This window comes from Nasonia vitripennis, chromosome 5, assembly GCF_009193385.2.
Source record: "Nasonia vitripennis strain AsymCx chromosome 5, Nvit_psr_1.1, whole genome shotgun sequence".
Classification (NCBI taxonomy): domain Eukaryota; kingdom Metazoa; phylum Arthropoda; class Insecta; order Hymenoptera; family Pteromalidae; genus Nasonia; species Nasonia vitripennis.
The window spans coordinates 178,276-200,219 of NC_045761.1; the positions used below are offsets into that span (position 1 = coordinate 178,276).

General features: G+C 40.9%; 4 protein-coding genes across 11 annotated transcripts; 2 read left to right on the forward strand and 2 right to left on the reverse strand.

Annotated features, from left to right (window-relative positions):
* Positions 1-11: 11 nt before the first annotated feature.
* On the forward strand, positions 12-9,829 carry LOC100121018 (NADPH oxidase 5). Its single transcript, XM_003425265.2, has 19 exons — positions 12-1,026; positions 3,096-3,190; positions 3,350-3,461; positions 3,832-3,929; positions 4,011-4,131; positions 4,204-4,354; positions 4,635-4,845; positions 4,952-5,178; positions 5,257-5,445; positions 5,952-6,148; positions 6,227-6,548; positions 6,630-6,762; positions 6,827-7,002; positions 7,084-7,219; positions 7,322-7,545; positions 7,615-7,793; positions 7,864-8,073; positions 8,306-8,509; positions 8,955-9,829. Exons 1-19 carry the CDS (start codon positions 802-804, stop codon positions 9,150-9,152), a joined length of 3,408 nt encoding a protein of 1,135 aa, XP_003425313.2. The 5' UTR covers positions 12-801; the 3' UTR covers positions 9,153-9,829.
* Positions 9,798-13,422, reverse strand: LOC100121043 (diacylglycerol kinase epsilon). 7 transcript variants are annotated; one of them, XM_008219881.2, is made up of 13 exons: positions 13,338-13,422; positions 12,999-13,101; positions 12,322-12,389; positions 12,069-12,243; positions 11,850-11,980; positions 11,623-11,770; positions 11,314-11,531; positions 11,102-11,247; positions 10,847-11,015; positions 10,590-10,770; positions 10,363-10,496; positions 10,131-10,289; positions 9,798-9,996 (listed from the first exon to the last, which is right to left on the reverse strand). In XM_008219881.2, exons 1-12 carry the CDS (start codon positions 13,362-13,364, stop codon positions 10,170-10,172), a joined length of 1,620 nt encoding a protein of 539 aa, XP_008218103.1. In that variant the 5' UTR covers positions 13,365-13,422; the 3' UTR covers positions 9,798-9,996; positions 10,131-10,169. The 7 variants fall into 7 exon arrangements, with proteins under 7 accessions (XP_008218103.1, XP_032456064.1, XP_008218102.1 ...); XM_032600173.1 differs by lacking the exon at positions 13,338-13,422 and adding an exon at positions 12,586-12,644 and having other exon boundaries at positions 12,322-12,510; positions 12,754-13,234; XM_008219880.2 differs by having other exon boundaries at positions 9,798-10,289.
* On the forward strand, positions 13,034-18,515 carry Ttc37 (tetratricopeptide repeat domain 37). Of its 2 annotated transcripts, XM_031931578.2 has the most exons (14): positions 13,189-13,299; positions 13,549-13,894; positions 13,970-14,346; positions 14,407-14,825; positions 14,895-15,356; positions 15,441-15,595; positions 15,680-15,815; positions 15,894-16,261; positions 16,347-16,666; positions 16,738-17,034; positions 17,103-17,363; positions 17,439-17,822; positions 17,925-18,186; positions 18,262-18,501. In XM_031931578.2, exons 2-14 carry the CDS (start codon positions 13,569-13,571, stop codon positions 18,401-18,403), a joined length of 3,909 nt encoding a protein of 1,302 aa, XP_031787438.1. In that variant the 5' UTR covers positions 13,189-13,299; positions 13,549-13,568; the 3' UTR covers positions 18,404-18,501.
* Positions 18,423-20,283, reverse strand: LOC100121091 (pentatricopeptide repeat-containing protein 2, mitochondrial). The gene is made up of 5 exons (XM_001604625.6): positions 20,050-20,283; positions 19,366-19,892; positions 18,990-19,289; positions 18,797-18,901; positions 18,423-18,719 (listed from the first exon to the last, which is right to left on the reverse strand). The coding sequence occupies exons 1-5, from the start codon at positions 20,129-20,131 to the stop codon at positions 18,537-18,539; spliced, it is 1,197 nt and encodes a 398-aa protein (XP_001604675.1). The 5' UTR covers positions 20,132-20,283; the 3' UTR covers positions 18,423-18,536.
* Positions 20,284-21,944: the final 1,661 nt, after the last annotated feature.

The following is a 21,944-nucleotide window of genomic DNA, read 5'->3' on the forward strand; positions in this document are numbered from 1 at the left end:
CAAAACCAAAAAAATCTGGGCAGTTTAAAAAATCGTCCGCCCAGGTGACATACGACAAATCTGTTCAAATTTACATTCGGAAGAAACATGGCCAAGCCGAAAGCAGAGAAGATCGCTACTCCGACTCCTGGTTCCGTACCAGTTGAGAAGAAAAAGGGCAAAGGAAGAGGGAGTGTCCTCGAAATCGATGAGCATCATGAACAGCTTCGTGAACGATATCTTCGAGCGCATCGCTACTGAAGCTTCTCGTCAGATTTCGCGCAACAAGAGGTCCACCATCACGTCTCGGGAAATCCAAACCGCTGTTCGTCTGCTACTTCCTGGCGAACTCGCTAAACATGCTGTGAGCGAGGGTGCCAAAGCAGTAACCAAATAGATCGATTGTATTGTGTCGAGTAGCTTCAGCCTTGGCAAACGCCCGAAGCCAGTTGGCTCGTCGCGCCGCAATCGAAATCGTGCACCTTGTGTGGTATCCGCGGTCTAGACCACAGCCGCACCACCTCGTCTAACATGCGAAAGAAACGTCCATAGAGCGCGGAGGCATCAGCTGTCAAAAAGTGAAAGGTTGTGCGCTCTCTCGCGATCCCCCACACGCTCAGTTGGACACTGGACTTGCTTCGCTTCGCGCGGCTCGATCTTCCCTCGTGCTTGAAGGTACTTATCCGAACGCGGAGCCAAGCTAAACACGTCTGTTCGCGCCTACTCTCGCCAAGTTCTAAAACAGTGTGCGATTCAGAAGAAATAGTATAATGACGATAAACGTGCGGCGCGCAAAGTGAGTAAAAGATTACAGCGAGGACGATGGAGCAGCAGCAGCAGAAGCAGCAGCAGCAAGAAGCCGAGCGCACGATGGAGCGGAGCTGTCGCCGTGATCCTGATAGCACCGAGGAACTCAGCGCCATGGAACGGGAGTGCCTGTTCGAGCGCCGGCGCACCGCCAAGCTCGTCGAATGCAAGGAAATGCTCCGGCGCAACGGGGCCCAGAAGTACGTGAGGGACGCGTTCAAGACGCTCTTCCGCAACGAGGTACTTATGTGCTAGTTTTGTTCAAACGTTCATCCACGTTACCTTGCTCGAAGCATTAGCTCTAACGATGAAATTTCCATTGATGCGTCACTGGCTGAAAATGGTCGGAGACATTTTTAGACTCGCGCGGCTTTTCAACCGTAACCAATTCAATAATCCAAGTCGATCGGAAAATTCAGTCTACTTCAGTGGCACCTTAAAGTGCGACCGGCCGCGCGCGCCTATCCGCTCTCTCTCTCTCTCTCAAGTAGTACGGGGTATAGTTGGCCAGACAATCTAGAGGGAAATAACTCGATGTTCTAACCTGCAACTGAATCGCGCGAGGTACCTGTAAAATTTCTAGTCGGCCGAGAGCGCACTTGAGCCGCAGGAAGATCCGCTAAGAGACGGAACATTTTAGATGAGAAAGTCGAAAGAAGTGTATGCAAATATTTTATATTCTCGCTAAAATCGTTGAAGGCGTTAAGCCCACTCTGTTCACTAATAAAGCGCTTTCTCATCGCCCGCGATCTTTCTAAATGTCGAAATCACTCGATTGAAAAGAGCCCCTTAACATCAAGGACTAATATGCGATCTAGAAGCCCTTCCCTCGAGCGTTGCCAAGGTCCTTTGTATGTATGGCTAAAGTAGGTGGTGGTCGAAATAGCAATGTCAGTGATGTCTCTGATCTCGGCGCTCCTTCCGCTCACAATGTCATATATCCTTCGGGCCAGTCTCCTTATCGATCATGAATCAAAGCTAGAAACAAGATACAGGCTGATCCAAAGTAAATAATAATAATAGCCGGAAGCTGCGTGCAAGGCCGAAGAACCCCGCGCGGACAATAACTCGTTCTTTTTCTCTGCACTTTCGTCCGCCGCGCGAGCGGCTAGCGACTCTATAGGTATCCGTATAAGCAGCCTGTGAAGAGCAAATGGGAATATCGAAAAGAGCGATCTAGGCAGCCAAAGGCCCGCGAGCGCATTTGCTCGGATCAAGGCGCTCGATCGCCTGGGGCGTGAGGCCTTGACGCGACGAGCTTTCAGCCTTCTCGTCGACGTCGTCGCTTTACGCTTCTATTCGTTCCTTTTCTATTTTAATTAAGCAAGCCGTTCCTACACGCTCACTTGCTCTCCAGGGATCGCTATATACTTGATCCCTCTGCGATGACTCCGATTAGTTAAGCGCGCGGCTAATGGCGATCGAATTCGTATCCGCAAAAGTGAAAACGCTCGCCTCTCCCCTCGCTTCTTCCCAAAAACCAGCAACTCTTCGCTTTGCATATTAATTTACGTTTTACAGCTATACTTACAAGCTGCGTACTTCTTCCCACCTTGCGCGCCGGTGCGTTGCAGCTCCGCGGCGAGTATCGAGTAGAGAAATAAAGATCGTGCGCTGCAATCGCGATGATCTAGATTCGACGCATGGCCGAGAGCGATAATTATGGGAGGATGCCGATCGAGGAAAATTTCGTACTCTCGTGCACCTGAAGCCAGGGTGGATTTCGGGCAAAGCGCCATCGTCCGATTCAATGTCTTATGTCCAGAACGAAAATCGCTGACTAGCCTGGCATTGAGCCTTTCTTCGTTAACAATCAAAACAAGCAACATTGATACTGAAAGCCCGAGTCCGGTGAACATTTCAAAACAGACGATCGTGAAAGTTGCCTTGGGACAGGACCATTGAGCGGCTTCTGCTGCACAATTTGACTCTCTTCCCGCATTAGACTGCTGAGAATCGAAATGACGTGTACAATTGAAAGAGAATTTGAGAAATAAGTATAGGGGTTCAGCTTTTATGATTTTATGCAAGCGCCGTATTATATAGGTCTATAGCTAATACAGGTATGCGACTTTGACACATCAACATATGGCTGCGTATAAACACTGCTCGTGCGGGCGACAAGATACACCGGGCACTTGATGTTGCGCTTACGATCGACCGGCCAATACTTGCCTTTCATAGCTCGATAATTAAAAACTAATTGATCGATCCATGACTTTGACGCATAGCGCCTCGATTTGCATGAATTGGGACATGGGAGTGAGCACCGAACTCTTAATGTAGTCGTCTAATAACGTCGCTTGCAGGTTTTCCTGGAGAAGTTGTTCGCTCTGTTCGACCAAGACAGGGACGGTCTGCTGGAGCAAGACGAGTGGATTGAATTCTTGAAAGGCAGACTGACGTAAGTAATCGAGCATACGCCGCTCATCACACACACACATATATATATATATATATATATATATATATATATATATATATATATATATATCGACGTTCGACATCCTAAAACGACTTGACTCAGCTGATTTATGTGTTTGACGCTTTTCCCGACTTCCAGCAACGAGAAGCAGAACGACTTCGTCGACCAAATCGAGAGCGTTGCTTACGTACTCTGCGCCGAGGAGCCGGTCAATCTCACCACGTTCCGACAGATATTCCACACCAAAGGAGTGAGTCTCGCCACCCATGTTTAAACATTTTTCCGACAAGTCGCACTTGTAAAAATACCTCCTTTCTCGAATATCATGAGATTTTTTTAATTGTTTACTTATAAAGTTGTCGTTTCTTTGTCGTTACCTGTGAGAATCGTCCAAGCAGTTTAATAACGGGGAAGAATAGGTCGGATTTGAATTTCAGATTCGCGCGAGAAGAACGTCGACCAGGCCTAGTGCTGGTGGTGCGCGACTGGTAGAATTTATTACAGACGCGTTTCCTCTCTCTCTCTCTCTCTCTCTTCCTCTCACAGCAAATATCAGTCGATCAACTCTATATGTATATTTGAGCGCTGGAGAAATCGCAAAATCGTTCTGTTCTTTGCAGATAATAGAAAAATTATTCAAGCTCATCGACATAGAATGCACAGGAAGTGTGAGCCCTGAGCAAATAATGGAATTCATTGCATCCATCAGTAATCCAAGGTGAATTTTGAGGGGACTGCAGTAGCACAGTTTGTTTACGCGTCGATAATCGCTGTTGACGGCAAATTTTTTGCATTTCAGGGCAAGAATCGGCTTTGACGAGCGTAATCTAGAATGGCTAGAAAAGATTTTCAAGCAAACCGTCGGAAACGAGAAGGAAATTCGGCGGGAGGAGTTCAAAAAAATCGTCACATCGAAAAATGTAAAATATATAATAAACAGTAGAGTGTAGCGAATTGATCGTGTGCTGAAACCCGTTTGTTTTTTTCCCCAGCCATTCTTCACGGAAAGAGTCTTCCAGATCTTCGACAAGGACAATTCCGGGACGATATCGCTGCAGGAATTCCTCGACGCGATGCACCAGTTCGCCGGCAAAACGCCCGACGACAAGATCAGGTTCCTCTTCAAGGTCTACGACATAGACGGTCAGTCTCGCGTCAGATGCGTGTTTCGTATAAAAACGGCACGGGTTACGCAAAAGCCAGGCCGAATGCCGCGATCCTTTTAATCTCTGCCGGCAGTGTCACGAGTGTCTGCAGCTGCCTATCGTACATCTATACACACGAACGCGGCTCTCCATTGCGCAAGTTTGGAGACCCGGTGGTCGGGACGCTTTGATGATCGCGCGCGTTTCATAATAACTCTAATGATACTGGGCGATGAATCGGTGCTGCGCGTTATGTTGATTGCTGAACTGCACCGCAGGTGACGGCCTGATCCAGCTCCGCGAGCTCGAGCACGTGCTGCGCGCCTGCATGGAGGAGAACGGCATGAGCTTTAGCGATGAACAGATCGAGGATCTGACGATCGCCCTCTTCGAGGACGCGGACCAAGGAAACCGCGGAGCGATCACCTTCGAGGCGCTCAAAAGGCAGCTGGAGAAGCACGAGGGACTCCTGGAAAATCTTACCATCAGGCAAGTCGAGCTGCTCCTCCTGATCATTGCTCCAATCAAACTCGCCCTGCGGGTACACGAGTACACACACCTGACTTACATTTACATATTTCTTGAAAACTTTCAGCATAGACCGATGGCTGGTCCCGCCGAAGCCGGAAGAGCCGACAAAGTCCTACCTAAAGTTCCTGCCTCAGCTGCGCCCGTATCAGTTGACGAAGCCATACCTGAAGAACAACTACGTGAAACTCTCGTTCATATCCATCTTCGTGATCATCAACTTTGCCCTCTTCGCCTCGAGAGCTTACCAGTACAGGCGCGAGAACGGATACGTCATCTTGGCTCGCGCTTGCGGTACGGTTATAATACACAGAGACCTAAAAGTTTGCATATAGCCAAGTAGTAACGACCGTCTCGCTCGTTCACATTCAGGACAGTGCCTCAACTTGGACTGCACGTTCATCCTGGTACTGATGCTGCGGCAATGCATCACCTTCCTGCGAACGCACGGCTTCAGCTCGGTTCTGCCGCTGGACAACCACATCTACCTGCACAAAATGACCGGCGCCTTCGTCTGCATATTCAGCGTACTGCACACACTGATGCACCTGCTCAACTTCGGTACGTGTGCAAATTGCGTATTTTCCCACAAATAGCTGTCCCGACGCCGGCCGGGGAAAGCTCCTGATTCCTCAATGACGAGCAGCGTTTATGTGTGAAAAAATTGGCCGCCTGCTCGGCAGCTGCCCGTCGGCCAACGAAATCTCTCGCGACCATGTAATTGATATTAGCACATATTGGGATGCTCGTCTGCAACGCTGCCGCTGCTCTGCCGGCAAGCTACTCGCGTGGCGACGATTGCAAAACGTCATCGGCGACGCTGCTCGGTCGTTTGATATTTGCGCGTGCAGAAATAACGACCGCTTGTTGTGATTGTTTTTGGGGGAGACCGGGACCTTGCGCTCGACGACGAAATCGCGCAATCGATTACTTTTACAACTGACGCACTCGCTTATTTCATTTTTTTTCCATTCTCTCTCCGAAACCTCCGAAAAGTGGCAATGATTTTCTCGGTAAACAGTATGTTATTAACACGTCGATCCCTCACCCTCTGGGTGGGTGCGCAGGCACGATTGTGATCAACGACCACGAGCACCTGAACAGCGCAAATTACACGATGTCCGAGTGGCTGCTGACGAGTCGCCCTCGGCTCTTTGGCCTGGTGGCCGGGGGCGCCAACCCGACCGGCGTCGCTTTGATCGTCATCCTTGCCATCATGACCGCCTGCTCGATGCCGTTCGTGCGCAGAGGCGGATGTTTCGAGGTACTTACTTGCGTCGTTCAATTTTTCACTTTTTCTTTTACTATTCAATTCGCTCACCCTCAAACCTCTTCGACTCAGGTCTTTTACTGGTCTCACCTGCTGTACGTACCATTCTGGATACTCATGATCTTCCACGGGCCGAACTTTTGGAAGTGGTTCGTGTTGCCGGGCAGCATCTACGCGATTGAGCGCATTCGCAGACTAGCTTGGGTACATGCGCAGCGCGGCAAGACCTACATTAGCTCGGGCCTACTGTTGCCATCGAAGGTCACCCATCTGGTGATCAAGCGGCCGCCGAACTTTGACTTCCGGCCCGGCGACTACGTCTTCGTCAACGTGCCCGTCATCGCCAAGTACGAGTGGCATCCGTTCACCATCAGCAGCGCACCCGAGCAGGAGGGTAACTCAAAGTTATACTATATGCTTGGGGGGGCGAGGAAGGCGTCGAAATCCTAACTCGCGCTCGACCTTTCTTTCTCAGAATACATGTGGCTGCACATTCGGGCAGTGGGCGAGTGGACTACCAGCCTCTACTCTTACTTCGACAAGGAGCAGCAAAAGCTTCACCGAGGCGAAGTCTTAGCCGTGGACAATTGCACAGTTAGAACGACGCCGTAAGTATACGGAGCTTGAAAAATTGCGCGTGGTGAAAAGCTGAAAGATATTTCTTTGGATCAGATGCCAAGCCGTCAAGAGCATACCGGCTATTCTCGAGAAAAAATTCTCAAACGACTCGCTGGAAGACCCCCAGCCGGGAGGTCTGGAGAATCCAGTATTCGTGCCCGAGGCCGACAAGACGTCGTCGTCGAATCCCGCCATAGGTTCCCCCTCGTCTTTCGCCACCGCCGCAGAGCGTGAGAATTGCTGCTTGTTTTTCTTAAAATCGTCAACGTGATGTTCTCTCGTTTTCATTTGAAGCGTAAAAAAACTTTCAGTGAGCTCCAGCCCGGCGAGAACGCCGCGAGAGAAGAAGCTGCATCAGCTGCTTCTGAGCAGCAAGATGCCCCTCGAAAAGTCATTTTCCATGCCTGACATCCAGACAAAAACGAAAAAACGCCAGCGAATGATGGTGTAAGTGCGGCTCTTCATATCAATCCTATATGTACCTATACACGCGCGTATGTCTCGCACGCATTGTTAATTCGAGTGCCCATGTTCTGTCGCGTTGAGCAGCCTCCGCGACTACACGAGATCCGAGTCCGAGAAGAGTTTCGACGAGTGTTCGATACGCCGAGCGAGACTGAAGTCGCTGGGCTTGGCTTACCTGAGCCCGCAGAACAAGTCACTGGCTCAGAGTTTTCGTTACATGCGCACGAAGCCGACTATAATTGCATTCAAGACCCCGAGTTTGGAAAACTGCGAGTACGAAGTGCCCGCCTCAGCCGCGTCAAAAACGAGTAAGTTTCGCATAAGTACTAATGCGAATGACGAATGACGAATGAGCCCATCGCCTGTCTCTATTATAGCGACCGACGCAGACGAGCCGAAGCCAGAAACGCAAACAATACCAGCAGCAGCTGCCGAAGAAGGCAGAGTCGGAACGCTGTACGGCGCTCAGAGAAGAAGGCAGAGCTGCTTCAGAGGCGTCAAGTCCGAAACATTCTGCTACTCTCCGGTGAATTATCCAGTTGGAAAGCCACTCGAGGTAGCCATAATGTGCATGGGAATCGACGATATGCGGCAGAATGATAATTAAGTAACACGCTAATTTTTAGATCTACCTGGACGGGCCGTACGGTGCCCCGTCGAGCCACATCTTCCAGGCCCAGCACGCCGTCCTGATAGCGACCGGCATCGGGGTCACGCCCTTCGCCTCGATACTCCAGTCCATCATGCACCGTTACTGGAAAGCAAGGCACACCTGTCCGAAGTGCTCCTTCGCCTGGGCCAGCGAAATACCCGCCAGCGTCATGAATCTCAGAAAGGTGACGCGCGAGTTATCATTCTTATGACAAATGCTTGTGAGTGTGAGAGAGAGAGAGAGAGAGAGAGAGAGAAAGAGAGTACGGCTACTTAAACGAACCCCGCGCGCGGCCTCTCCAAAACTCATCTCGCCTTCGCCGAACAAAGCAAAGTCTGCTGCGAGCCCCCTTGCTATTATGGCGAGAAGCTCATCCTGTCTGTTGTTCTGTTGTTGCGTCGCTTGCCGACAAAAAGGTCGACTTCTTCTGGATCAACCGGGACCAGCGCTCGTTCGAGTGGTTCGTCAACCTGCTCTCGCAGCTCGAAATGGAGCAGGCTGAGCTCGGAGCGACAATGGAGCGATTCCTCGAGATGCACATGTACATAACCAGCGCTCTGCAGAAGAGTGACATGAAGGCGGTCGGACTGCAGCTGGCGCTTGATTTGCTGCACGAGAAGGTATCAGTATTATTGGCTCTATAGACTTTGCAAGCCGTTATTACCGTAATGCAAGTGAACGGCCTAGCTTCGAGTGAAGTTTAATGGCTGCGAAACCAGATGAAACGCATCATAAAGCACGAAAGCCTTCCTTGACACGCATATACGCGCACTTGCCGAAACGAAAGCTTTGCGATCTCAATACACCGAGCTGCTCTCAATTAACGGCAATAAAATGAGAGAGACAGAGAGAAGGAGAGATCATAATTAATACACTCGCGTACATATACCGAACCGCGTGAGTAGCCGCGAACGGGTGCTTGTGAAATGAAATTTAAAAAAAGACACGCCAAATAAGTTACAAGCGTTCGGGCGTGGCCGGTGCGTTTATAGCCCGCTCTCGCGCGCAATTATCTTAATTAGCTCGGATCGAAACCGACTGACGATCTTCTAAATGATGCTGCAGGAGAAGCGGGATCTCATTACGGGTCTGAAGACACGAACGAACGCTGGCCGACCCAACTGGGACAAGGTTTTCAAGCAGCTGCAGGATCGCAAGAAGGGTAAGGTGACGGTCTTCTACTGCGGACCTCCTCAGCTAGCCCGCATCCTGCGATACAAGTGCGACCAGTTCGGGTTCAACTTCCGCAAGGAGTCCTTCTAAAGTCTAGCTGATTGCGATGCAACCGTATAGTTTTATGTCGAGCGTTGTTCGTGTATTTTCAAACTGCAAATCTTTTCATTGCTGTTTTCCTGATTCCTTTTAAATTTTTTAAGCTATAATCAATCGAACGTCACATTATTTGTCATTCTATATGATATCAAATGAATGCGCCGAATGCATTCTAGCGAGATAAGAATATAATGATATACCTTCAACGAAACCCTCAATTTTTCATCAAATAGTCTTATTTATTTATATTTTATCAAAATTTGTGCGTTTGTATGCATGTGTGTGTGTGTGTGTGAAATACTCTCTGAATTGAATCTTTGGTAAAGCCTTATGAATCCTTTTAAATTGGGCAATAGCACGTTTGTGTATCGCAATATCGTTTTCTTGTGTTTTTTTTTATTAGACTTTTCATTGAATCTCTTCTTTGGATACTTCTTAAACATAGGTATAGTATATCGCGACTTAGAATAATTGTGTAAATATATTTTTGTTGGGCATATACAAATCCACAAATTAGTAGATCACAATTATCAATACATCTGTTAATAAATGAAGTTCTGCATTCCAAAATTTCGCAGGGCTCTCGGATAAAAATCTGACGCATTTTCATACTAACTATATTTTTATAACTAACGATTTTCCAATAAAAATAAATAATTCTTTATTGATTATACAACATTTTTAATTTACAGAAACCTACTTTGCTTCTATTTTCAGTTTCAGTGCGTGCCAAGTTTTTCAGACAACTTGATAAAGTTTTGAATTTTCTGTAGGAACATATTTTAGAAGCATATTTCCTTTTCAATTCTTTCCATATATGTATAAACATATAGATCTGCATGTATATATACAGCATCATAATTTTATATTGATTAATATAGTTTACAACGATTTTACAAATTCTAGTATAACGCATATATGTATATATTTATTAAAGTAAGCTTTTTGAATCCATAAAATTTCAATTACCGTATATTCATTCATCAGAGATCCAAGAATTTTTAAAAATCAGTAGTCACTGCTCATCAACATTGATGCTTGATTAACATGCGTAACATTAAATGTACATGGAGATTGATGCCATGGTTCTCCATCTACTTGCATCGCACAGGGACTCTTCAATGTTATCTATATGAAAAGTAAATATCACTTAGTATAAATGTGGATGAAACTTTAGAACATTTTAATTAATAATAATTACTTTAACAGTCTTGGCTTGGCCTAAACGAAGTGGTTGTGATAAACCAACTTGCAGTTGGGCTATATGAAGAGAAGAATAAATTGCTACTACTTCGAGTTTTTTATCACAAATACTTTGTACTCCTACTTGATTATCTGTGAAAAGAATTCAAATAAAAAGTTCACAAATTGTAATAATAGTATTTATGCTGAATATACATCATATACTACAGATAAACAAATTTTTACCTTCGAGATTCATGTTCCACAAATCAACACCAGCCCCCCATGATGGAATGTTCAGTACTACAATACTTTCAATAGAAGGTAATTCGATTTTTTTATCGTCTAAATACACTTCAATTCTTTGGTCTAAATCTTTACATTCTCTTTCCACAACTTGCTGTGTTCCAAAACATAAATAAAGTAGCTGGAAAGGTAGGAATATTACTAAACTGGTACATAAAATCTACCATGGAAAGTATTATTTTCAGAATTATCATTACCTTGTTAAATATTCTATGACTAAAAAGATAAAAACGACTTTCTCTTGTACGATGAAAATTTAAAGTCACTTGTGCATCAACTCCTACACTTAGGTAATTGTACATATGTATTGATTTATGATGTGCTCTAAAACCTAATCCCTTTTTAGCATCAATTGACACAGACCATCTATATATATATAATAAAAAGTACAAAGATAAAAAAAATATCAAAATAATTGATTTCCAAGAATGATATATCTGCCAGTACAACACCTGTCAAGATCAACTTTCTTTGCTAATTGTATAGCTTGCAGAGTTGCAGATACCTCTGTGTTAGAATCATACTCCTTTCCCCAACCTAAGACACGCGATAAATCATTTCCTGTTCCTAATGGAAGAATTGCTACAGCTGGAACTGGCTGAAAATGAGTTTAAAAATGATTATTTGACGCTACATTGAAAAGAGGTTCTTTCAATTCATTTACATTTAGTTGCAACTTATAGATTGCATCTAGAAGCCAGGCAACAGTCCCATCACCTCCAGCTACCACAATTTTGTATGGAGTATCACCTAATAAGCGGCACCACTCTAAAGCTGCCACAGGATCGCGTTCTGATAAGTCAATTACTTGAGCAGGGTTTAAAATCCTTCGGAAAGAAGATAATATTTCTGCCCCTTCATTATTTCCTGATTTTTTATTGGCTGTACAGAAAAAAAAATTGAATTGGAATTTGTCTTTCAAAATCTTTCTTGATTATTAATAAATTTTTATCATTATTGAGCACGAGCTTACCAACTACAATCAATGGACTCCAATTTGGCCACAACGGCGGTACAATTGATCGGATTTGTAGGCGGCGTCGAACTTTACTGGACTTATTGACAATTTCAAGACTGGCTGGTGGAATGATCATAAGTTTATAAACACCAAAATCACACACCTGAAAATGTTAATACGATTTACATTAATTCAATTATTTTAAAAGAGCATGTAGGATTTATCTAAGATAATATATTTACATCATTAATTGATGATTTGCATGTTTCGTGTGAACATCTTTGACACCAGCAGCACCACCAGTCTAAAAGTTCTGGCTCAAAATTGCATTCTTCATCACATATATCGCACATTGCAACAATTGGTAAATTACCTTTAATTAAAATACTTATTGAATTGCAGACATACATAAGAAATAGGTAAAAACATTCCTAACATGATTTTTAACAAAATCTAACTACCTCTGACCCAATGATGTTTCATAGGTTCTTCATTTGACGATAAAGTAATTTCCTTGCATCTAAACTTTTTATCTGCTTTTTTAAGACATTCGTGATCAGCGCAGACTCCACATGAATCACAGTATAATCCGTTCATAGCCAATAAGAGAGATTCACAAACACTGCAGAAATAAGGCTGCAAAATAAAATTGATCAAATATGGTACTTATATTATTCCTGATGTGTGTTTTTGATGTTTGAGAGATTATCTAACCCTGGAAGTTCTTTTAATGATTTGCCAGTTATGTTTTTTAGCATCTCTAACGTGAATGTTGATTTCTCCTATTAAAAAGCGAACAACATTGACAGTAACAACAAATATTATCATTGTAGAAACTGTAGGTAAAAGACACCCATAAAAACCGTCGACCCACATGATGACCAATAACTACTGGACAAAAATCTGTAAAAATGAAACACTATTGAGATCATATACATTTACACCCTATACATATATCAATATCTCAATAAAACTTACATTTATCAACAATACTTAAAAAATCTGATCAACAAATTTTTAATAAAAGCATCTTCCAGCTAGGAGATAAAATTTCCAAGTAACATTAAGTAAAATCAATATAGTAAACCAGATAAATGTTTATGAGCCATGAAAATCAATGAAAGAAAACTAAATAACTTTCCGTACTTCAGTGGCAATCGCCTATAATCTCACATCATAACGCGGCTGATTCCTTCTTCATTTTCACAGTACATCTATTAATTTACATCTCGCTCAAATTTCAATTGACAATCATCCAGTTTGAATCGTTGAACGCAACCACTCATCAAAATAAGCAGCATACGTATATCTTGGCAATACTATATACTTATAAATTTGACGTATAATGTCGGTTTATGGTGCACAAACAATGTCGACAATAGGACCATTACCATCTTCCACAAGATTTCGTTGCAAATACTCCTTTAATGCAAATATGCCCGCTTTGCCCCGCTGCACATAGCGCTCGCCGAGTTTCAAATTATATTCATAATGCTGAAGTTTAGAAATTAAACAGAATTTGATATATTGATTAAAATGTCAAGAATTAGTGTAATATAAGGAATATGTAAATTCTCCTTTGCTTGCGGCGTCGCATTGTGTTGTGCGCTCGATTTGCTTGCAGACTGCAGAAACTGTGCAGTGTGCAGACTAGAGCTTTACTACCTATACATATAGGTATTATATAAATAGGTATAGTAAACGTATCAAAAAAATTGAGGTTAACTTACAAGTAATAATAACGAGATAACAAACATTTAATAGACAAAGTATTTCTGAAATTAATGTAATTAAAGCCAAAAGAACAGTCCAGCGTTATTCTGACATGTAAAGTTTTGCAACTAAAGTATAGGAATTTACCTACTGCTAATTTGGATACTGCATTAAATAATTTTTTCATATAATACAAAAACTGCACTCTTAATAAAACAAAAGTCATAGCTTGAATTGCAGCAACCAGCATGTCGAAAGATACTAAGACTATTCTAAAGGAAGCTAGAGAACTTTTGAAACAAAAAGAATTCAACACAACTATAAAAATATGCAAGAAGGTACTGAAAGAAGACAAACGCAATTACAATGCTCTGGTGTTGATGGGAGCTGCAATGCGAGAAGTGAAAGAACTGAAAAGCCAAGTACCTAAGACATTAAAAAAGGCAACCGACATTCAACCCGACAATCCTCTGGCTTGGCATGGATTACTCGTCCATTATGAAGGAGAACCAAATAGTATTGAAATATGTGCTGAACTGATTCCTGTCTATAATAAGCTTTTACAATTGGAAAAGTATAAATCATTGATGGTTCCATTATTTCAACTATGATTATCAATATATGGAATTGAAAAACTATTTTTTTACAGGGATACAACAAAGTTTATATTATACTTGAAAAATCTTTCTGAATCTTTACTCCAGGCAAATGATGATAAAGCTTTATCCGAATGCATTGCAACGTTGTGCAAATTGAAAGCAAAAGAAGAAACTGATGTAGAAAAAGTCAAACTAATTAATGAAACAATAGCATCAGTTTTAACACAGTACCCTAAAATTACTAATGAACTGGATGAAATATTAGAGCAAGTATTATCGATTCTTATTCAAGATGAAAATTCAATTAATAGACATGACTATTATAAGAGATATCTGAAACTGCTTTATAAGTCTGAAAAGTTTGATAAGCTTATATCTGAAGCTGCAAAAATGTACTCAATTTTTAATCAAGACATTTATCCTTTAGGTAAGTTACATGTTGATATGCTGTAAAAAATTGTGTTCCTTAATATTACAATTTTTACAGAATGGATTTGCCGTGCGTATTCAGAATATGTTATTATTCATGACTCGTCATGCAAAAAAATCGATATTCCTATGTATTATGAAACATTGTTGGATCATGATTCGGAATCTATTCTTGGATATTTTGCTAAGGCAGTGTATTTGTATCAAACGAGGAGTTTAATAAATGCCAGAAATATTCTCAGTCATCTGGTTCATGTTAAGCCAAAATGGTTTCATGCGTGGCTTTTATTAGGTAAAATTGACATATCTCTATATTGCTGGGAAGATGCTGAAACAGCTGCATTGCATGCTGAAAAACTTATACCTGAAGGAGATCCTCAAAATTTGCGCCATGTTATAAATTTACTATTACTTGAGGCACTCATTAAGAGTTCTAACAAACTTAAATGGATGAAAGCTGAATCTAAATTCGAGGAAGTAGGGATATTTAATGTGATGTTTTTCTTTGTCTTTGAATTTTAACGACTAATGTATCTTTTTCTCAAGTTATCAGATGGCTCAGTAAAAAGTTCCATACTACGCGCTCATCTTTACGTTCTCTTAAGGGACAAACGCGCAAAAGTTTTGATAAATAATCTGAAAAATGATCAAAATACAAAAATAGAAGGTACAGTGCTTCATGCCATGGATTTATTGCAAGAGAGACATTTGGAAGAGGCTGCTGATGTTTTGGGGTCCATACTAGAAACATCGGAGGCATGGCTTACTTTGGGAAAAATTCATTGGGAGATGGCTGATTATGGACACAGCTTGATGGCATTTCTAAAAGGCATACGTGCTGATCCGAACAATTGGGAATGTTTAGTTTATTTAGGTAGATATCATCAAGAACACTCAAAAGACTATGACAGATCCAAAAAGTGCTATCAAAAAGCTCTACAAATTAATCCTAATTCTGAGCAAGCTGGCATTGGTCTAAGTTTGGTGCACAGACTTTTAAAAAACAATGTTAGAAACAAAAAAATTAATTACATTTAATAATGTTTGATAAAACAGTACAAAATTTCAATTTAAAACTTACTTCAATTTTAGGAAGAAAATTTAAAATTATTGACTCAATTGACAAATCAAGGTAGAGGACCTAAGTGGGCATTACTTCAACTTGGTTTGCAGTACCTTGATCAGGGCAATTCCAGTGAAGCTGTTGCAATCCTTCGAAATGCTGTAAAAGCTGATCCGATCGATAGGTAAAAGGTTTTTCAAATGCCGATTCGTATATATTGAATAAATTTTAAAAAATCACCTTAAAAACGAAAATTTTCTCATTGTAGCAATTGTTGGGAATGCCTTGCAGATGCATATTTAGCTCGAGGTGCTCATTTATCTGCCATAAAATCTTATGAACGAGCCCTTAAGTTGAATTCAGAATCCATATACTCCATGACACAACTTTCAAATATCAAACTGGTTAGTTGTTTTTTTTTTTTCTATTTCATTAGGAACTTTTTTTAAAAACAATTATTTCTAATGATTGTATGGCATTAGTTAGTAGGTGAAAAAGCTCTTGCAAAGGAAGATTTTTTGAAAATCCTTGAAAAAAACGAACGTAATGTAACAGCTTTAAAAGGCCTAGCTGAATGTTGTTTGAGACTTGGTCAGGACTATGCAAAAGCCCAACTTTTAGCGAGAGCTAGAGAAAATTTCCAAGAAGCTGTAGACAATGCAACGATAGCCATCAAGGAAAAGAGTACATTTCTCTGCAACTGGAAATTACTGGGAGATATATGCTATAATGTAGCAGCTCTGCCAGAAAAATATTGTTATTTAACTGTGGTTCCAGAACTAGTTCAGTCTGATTCCAAAAACTTTAATATTACTATTACTCAGAAAGATATACTTTTACTGGCATCAAGGTAAATAAGCCTTTTCATACAAAATCATACAAAATAAATGAACTAAACGGTTATAAACAAATTATCTGTAATTGACATTCTGCAGATGTTACTGCAGAGCATTGAGCATGTCAAAAAATTCTCCACTTCTGTGGCACGATTTATCACGCTGTTATTTTGCACAATTGCATTTGGATACTTCAATAGATCCAAACGAAATTGCAAATAAAAGTCTGGCAGCAGCTAAAGAAGCAGTGAAAATCGATCCTTCTAATTGGTTCCACTGGAATTTGTTGGGAGTTATTTGCATGTCAAATGAAATAAAAAACTATGCTCTGGCTCAACATAGTTTTGTGATGGCGATTGAAACAGAACCTAACAATGCAGTTTCTTGGACAAACCTTGGTTGTTTGTATTTACTTTTAGGTGATCAACTTATATTGCTGATTTTTTAACAATCATGGTTCATGCATAAATATTTTCAAATGATTTTACAGAGGATCTATATCGTGCAAATAAAGCTTTTTCATGGGGTCAAAAAATTGATCCAGCTTATATCAACTGTTGGATTGGCCAAGCTTTGATTGCAGAACAAGTATCACAAAATGATGCAATGGATTTGTTCCGGCATGCTACACAGCTTGGCTATCATCACGAGGCTGCTGTTGGTTATACCCATTGGGTAATTAAAACTATAATGGATTCTAGAGCCAAACAAGACCCACTTTACACTTATGTAATTGAAAATATGCATGCGGTAACAGTTGCCTCTGATGGAATACAGTGGTACACAGGTAATGAAACAAACAAATTTTTTAATTTTAAGCGTATGCACATAAAGAATTAACAAATTTTTTAACAGTTCATTATCCAAATGATCCATATGCATTAAATGCTTATGGATTGTTATTGGAAAGACAAAAGCTTTACAAACCAGCAACTGAACGATTTTCTACTGCTTTGGAATTCATCAAAGACAACAAACACAAAGATTTATTGAGCATAAATTTAGCTCGTGTCTTGGTACAACAAGAACACTATGAAGAAGCAGTGAAAATTTGTTTATCAATCAAAGAGGCAAGCTTCGCATCCCATTGTCAGTTAGCCATATCATTGTTCAAAGGTAAACATTCTATAATGTATATATACTTTTTGAGCTATGAATTTAAAAATTCTAATTTTACTTTTGTAATTGAAGCTGAGCATTTCAAAGAATCTTATGAAGCATACAAAGCAGCGGTAGAATGGTTAGCTGACAGTGATTCTGATAAGGCACATGTACTATGTGCAATGGCATCAATGGCCTACATGACTCAGGAAAGTACTGCTGCCAAAACACTTCTCTTCCAAGCTGTTGAAATCAAGCCTCCTATTATTTCTGGTTACTTAGCATTAGCTGCTTTGGGAATGCTTGATGGAGATAAACATCTTACAGATCTGGTTTTAAAAGATCTCAAGACTCATGATAACAATTCAGAATACAGAAATCATATTGTCAAACTTATGGCTTATTCGTGTCTTATTCAGAATGACAGAGAAGGTGCCTCTAAAGTATTTCGCCAGTACATCCATTGTTACCCAGGTAAAATAATAATGAATATCATTTAGATATTTTCGCTACTTTCTAGGAAATAAAAATTAATTTGTTTCTGTTTTCTTCTTTTTTTTTTTTTTTTTAATAAAGATTCATCTGAGCTTTGGAGTGATCTAGGCAAAATCTTATTAACTATAAGTGATGATTCGTTCTATAAATGCGTCGAAAAAGCTCTATTTTTGAGCGAAAACCTATCAAGTGAACATATTGCAAAGATTATCTGCATGTCGTCTCTTAGTAAGCTAATTACATCGAGTCCAAATAAAGGTCTTCGTGCAGTTTTAAATACAGTACATTCATACCCAGCCAATGTTGACAGTTGGTCTAATCTCATAACTGCACTTTTACCAAGGTATTTTTTCTTTACAAAAATATTTTATTCGTTATAATTTTATATAAAAAAAAAATGTCTTAACATTTATTATAGATGGGCTAAGATTTCACAACAAAATGCTCATTGGTTGATGGTTTTGGCATCAAGGGTTCGAAATAATCTATCATGTACAAGAAGTATGGAGCAATGGCTTTTAAAAAATGAGAAACAAGCAAATGACATCGCTTATTGTTAAAATTTGTGCATGTATAATATATATTTAATATAAAACTCATTTATTTTAAATTTTTTTAAAGATGTACTTTAGTAAATTTATCGGAAAGTCAATAATAATGAATTATACGATTTATATTTTTTTATATACACATTTACACTAGATCTCTTAAACCTTTTCTATAATTAAAACTGTTACTTTCATTGAATTTATTGTTGGATTGATATCTATTTTGTTGTTGACTTTGTCTGTTTCCGAATTCTGGTCTTTGCCACTGTCTTTGTTCGTTATTAACTCTTATCTGATCAATTGTTGTAGTAATATGCTCATCTAAAGTCTAAAGAAACATTTAATAGTTATTATATATCTCTGAGATGAACAACTGTTGGTGAAAAAAAAAAATATGATACTTACTCCTGTTTGAACATAGTCATGCAATTTGATCTGTTTCAACATTTTTACAAGTTCAGAATTCTCTTCGAGTTTTTCACTTTCTACCAGTTCTTCAACTTTCTCAATCTGAAATTTAATATAAAATAATATGGGATTATCGTAGATCAGTATTGATAAATATAAAAGTTACTTTAGAAAAATGAATAATACATACTGTATCTTTAAAGTAAGACTGCTTACGTCTTGTAGGCATATCAGTTTGTAGTGTAGTACGGAAGTACACCATTACTTCATCGACACGTTTTAGAGCTGCATAAGCTTCTACTTTAATACATCTAATATCAATGTACCTAACATTGCGCGCTAACGATGCAACTTCTAATGCTACACTTGGTGAACCTTGTTTTAAAGCCAATGATGCTAAAAATGTTATTGCCCTGCGTGGAAATTCAAAACCTCTAGTTTGAACTTCTTTGAAGAGATTAACCGCATAGTCAAAACTATCTTTTGTGTTCTGTAAAATATAGAATAAGAATATTTTTATTTTGTCAAGTCTTACAAATGGATAGCTTGTTATTGACGGGGCTTACCTCTTGGTAGCAGGCACCCATTACAATGATAAATGGATTTTTGGGATGCACAATACCATTGATGTTTTTAGTTTTAATGATATCATAAACATCTCTGACATCTGAATATTTACCATGATTATATAATAGATCCAAAAGTAACTGCTGCGACATTATTTGGTCAAAGAAACCGTTCAACTCTGGATCTTTAAATGCTTTCAGAGCTACATCTGGCTCATCCAAGTGATAAAATGCCCTCATTGCCACAGTACCAAATACGAAGCTTCCAAACCTCAGATTATTTTGAGTGTGATATTTTTTTAACATAGTGTACAAAAGATCAAGATCCTCTGGTTTCTTTTCAACTATGTGTAACATAGTTTTCAAATCTTCGGTAAAAACCATGGAGTCTTCTTTGTTCGCTATCAAGTCTCTCATTTTATTGAAAAACAGGTGATCAACATTAAGAAACTGAGATTTCACATAGTCACGGGCATTCAAGTAGCCATTCAGTCCCATTGCATTGGGAGAGTACAGTTGTCTCGTGACTGAAAGAAAATAAAGTAAAAACAATGTCAATAATGAAGGTGTTAATCGATGACGAATGAAAGCCGTGGAATAATCATTTGATTTTCTATCACTGTATCTGTATTGTGATTGTAATTGTGATGCGAGGGGAAAGTTAGGTTAAAAACTTTTACTCACCATTTATAACCAATTGCTTAACGACACTTTTGCCCAAAAGGTTAAAACTATTTCTCACAAGACTGCTTACACACATAGCCATGGTGAAGAGTAGAGGGTTGATTAGTTAGCGAAATTATTGTAATGTGCCGTATTCGTGACTCGTGTACACATTTCCCGGTTCACCAGTGTGTATGAGTATATATAGGTTGCGTCGACTGCCGAGCGATATAAGCTTATAGATATATAGAGAAAGAGTACCTCTATATAGGACATTAGATATGAGAACCACGTGTGTTGGCTTGCGCTGCACGAGCGACCGATGGTAGTGTTTGATTGCTATGATCATGCAGTGTCGTGAAATTGCGCGCCATAAAATTACATGAGCCGGTTATGGTGAAATGTGAAAATCATAATCTCGTGCGCGGCAATTGAAATTTAGCTTATTGAGCTGCATTATGCGTTTATGCTGCTCGGCTAGCTAATTACTCATCGATATTATATGCATATACTCTGCTGCGCAGTCTGCAGTCTGCACTCCGCAGTGTCAAGTCGAGTCGCTCCAATTCGACTCTTGGGACCCCCCGCGGATCCAATAATAAATTGGGCCCGCCGGGTAAAACCCATCAGGGCCCATCTGCGCGAGCGAGCGAGAGCGTAAACAAGTCGTAAAGTGCGCAGAATGCGGCTGTGTAAGTACCCCCCTCTGCCCGTGTCGTGTAGAGATCTGCACAGTAGATATACGATTATACGGACGCCAAGGAGATTTCGGGCCCGCGCAGCTAGGCGGAGCATCGGGCTCCAAGTTTTATACCTGTGCGCGGCGGAGGAAATTAGCCACAGCGCTACCTCGCACTTGCTTAATGCCCGGCCGGTTTTGGCTCCCTCCGCTGTAAGTACAGTCGAGTATATATAGTCTGCATAGTGCCGCAGCGCAAGCAAACAACTTTTATTTATGTTAGCACCGTATCCCCGGCGTTTATGGAGGAGCATACCTATAGCCGCAGTATAGGCATTGCGCTCGGTAGGAGGACCGGAGTGTCGCGAGGCTTTTCCGAGGACACGCATCTCGGCTTTGCATCGCACACCTGCCTCCGGCGAGATCTATGGGTAATGTCTTCTCGCCTGCGGCGCTGCACGCCGGCACGACGGCACGCGGCGGCCGAGCCACGCAGGATCAGCAACGCTTGTACGCGTAATTATGTCAACTTGTCAACCCCTGCCGGCCCTGCGGGGGCTTATTTACCGAAGCGCCTATTCGCCACCTATACAAAATAGGCTGATACGCAATCTTCTGCTACGGAAAGGGAAAGGCCTTGCCCTTTCTGCGCGCATGAAAATTGAAAAGTCGAACGGGAGAAAGTTGTTATTTGTTATTAAATTGATACTTTTACAAAGTCTCCGTAGAGAAATTGTGACATATTATATTTCTTTTTTAAAATACCTATGATAGCCTCATGACTGTAGTCTTGATATTGATATATACTTTTGAATTTTCCTTAAATAAATTCACTGATCATTTCTCAATTGTTATACAGCTACCTATATTCATAGTTGTGGAAATCAGTGCAGAAACACTTATTAAAGTAAAGTCAGAAATCTATTTTTTGAAGGTTAATTTAGATAATAAAAGTAAACGCAACGCTCATATAAGGAATTTATTACGTCCATGGGTCTCCATACGCTGGATCTCAAGATTTTATAATTACTTCTACAGCCTCCAAATACAAGACCGTTAGCAAATTTCGAAACTCGAGCGTGTGAAACTGCTCGCTCGCAGAACTCAGGGTCTCGCGCGGCGCGCGAGATTCTGGGCCAAGGCGCGCGCGGGGGCCTGCATGAATTCGCGCGACTAGACGCAGCGATTAAGTTGAAGTAGCCTGCGATGTCCGCGCGTACTTATATAATTAGCCGAG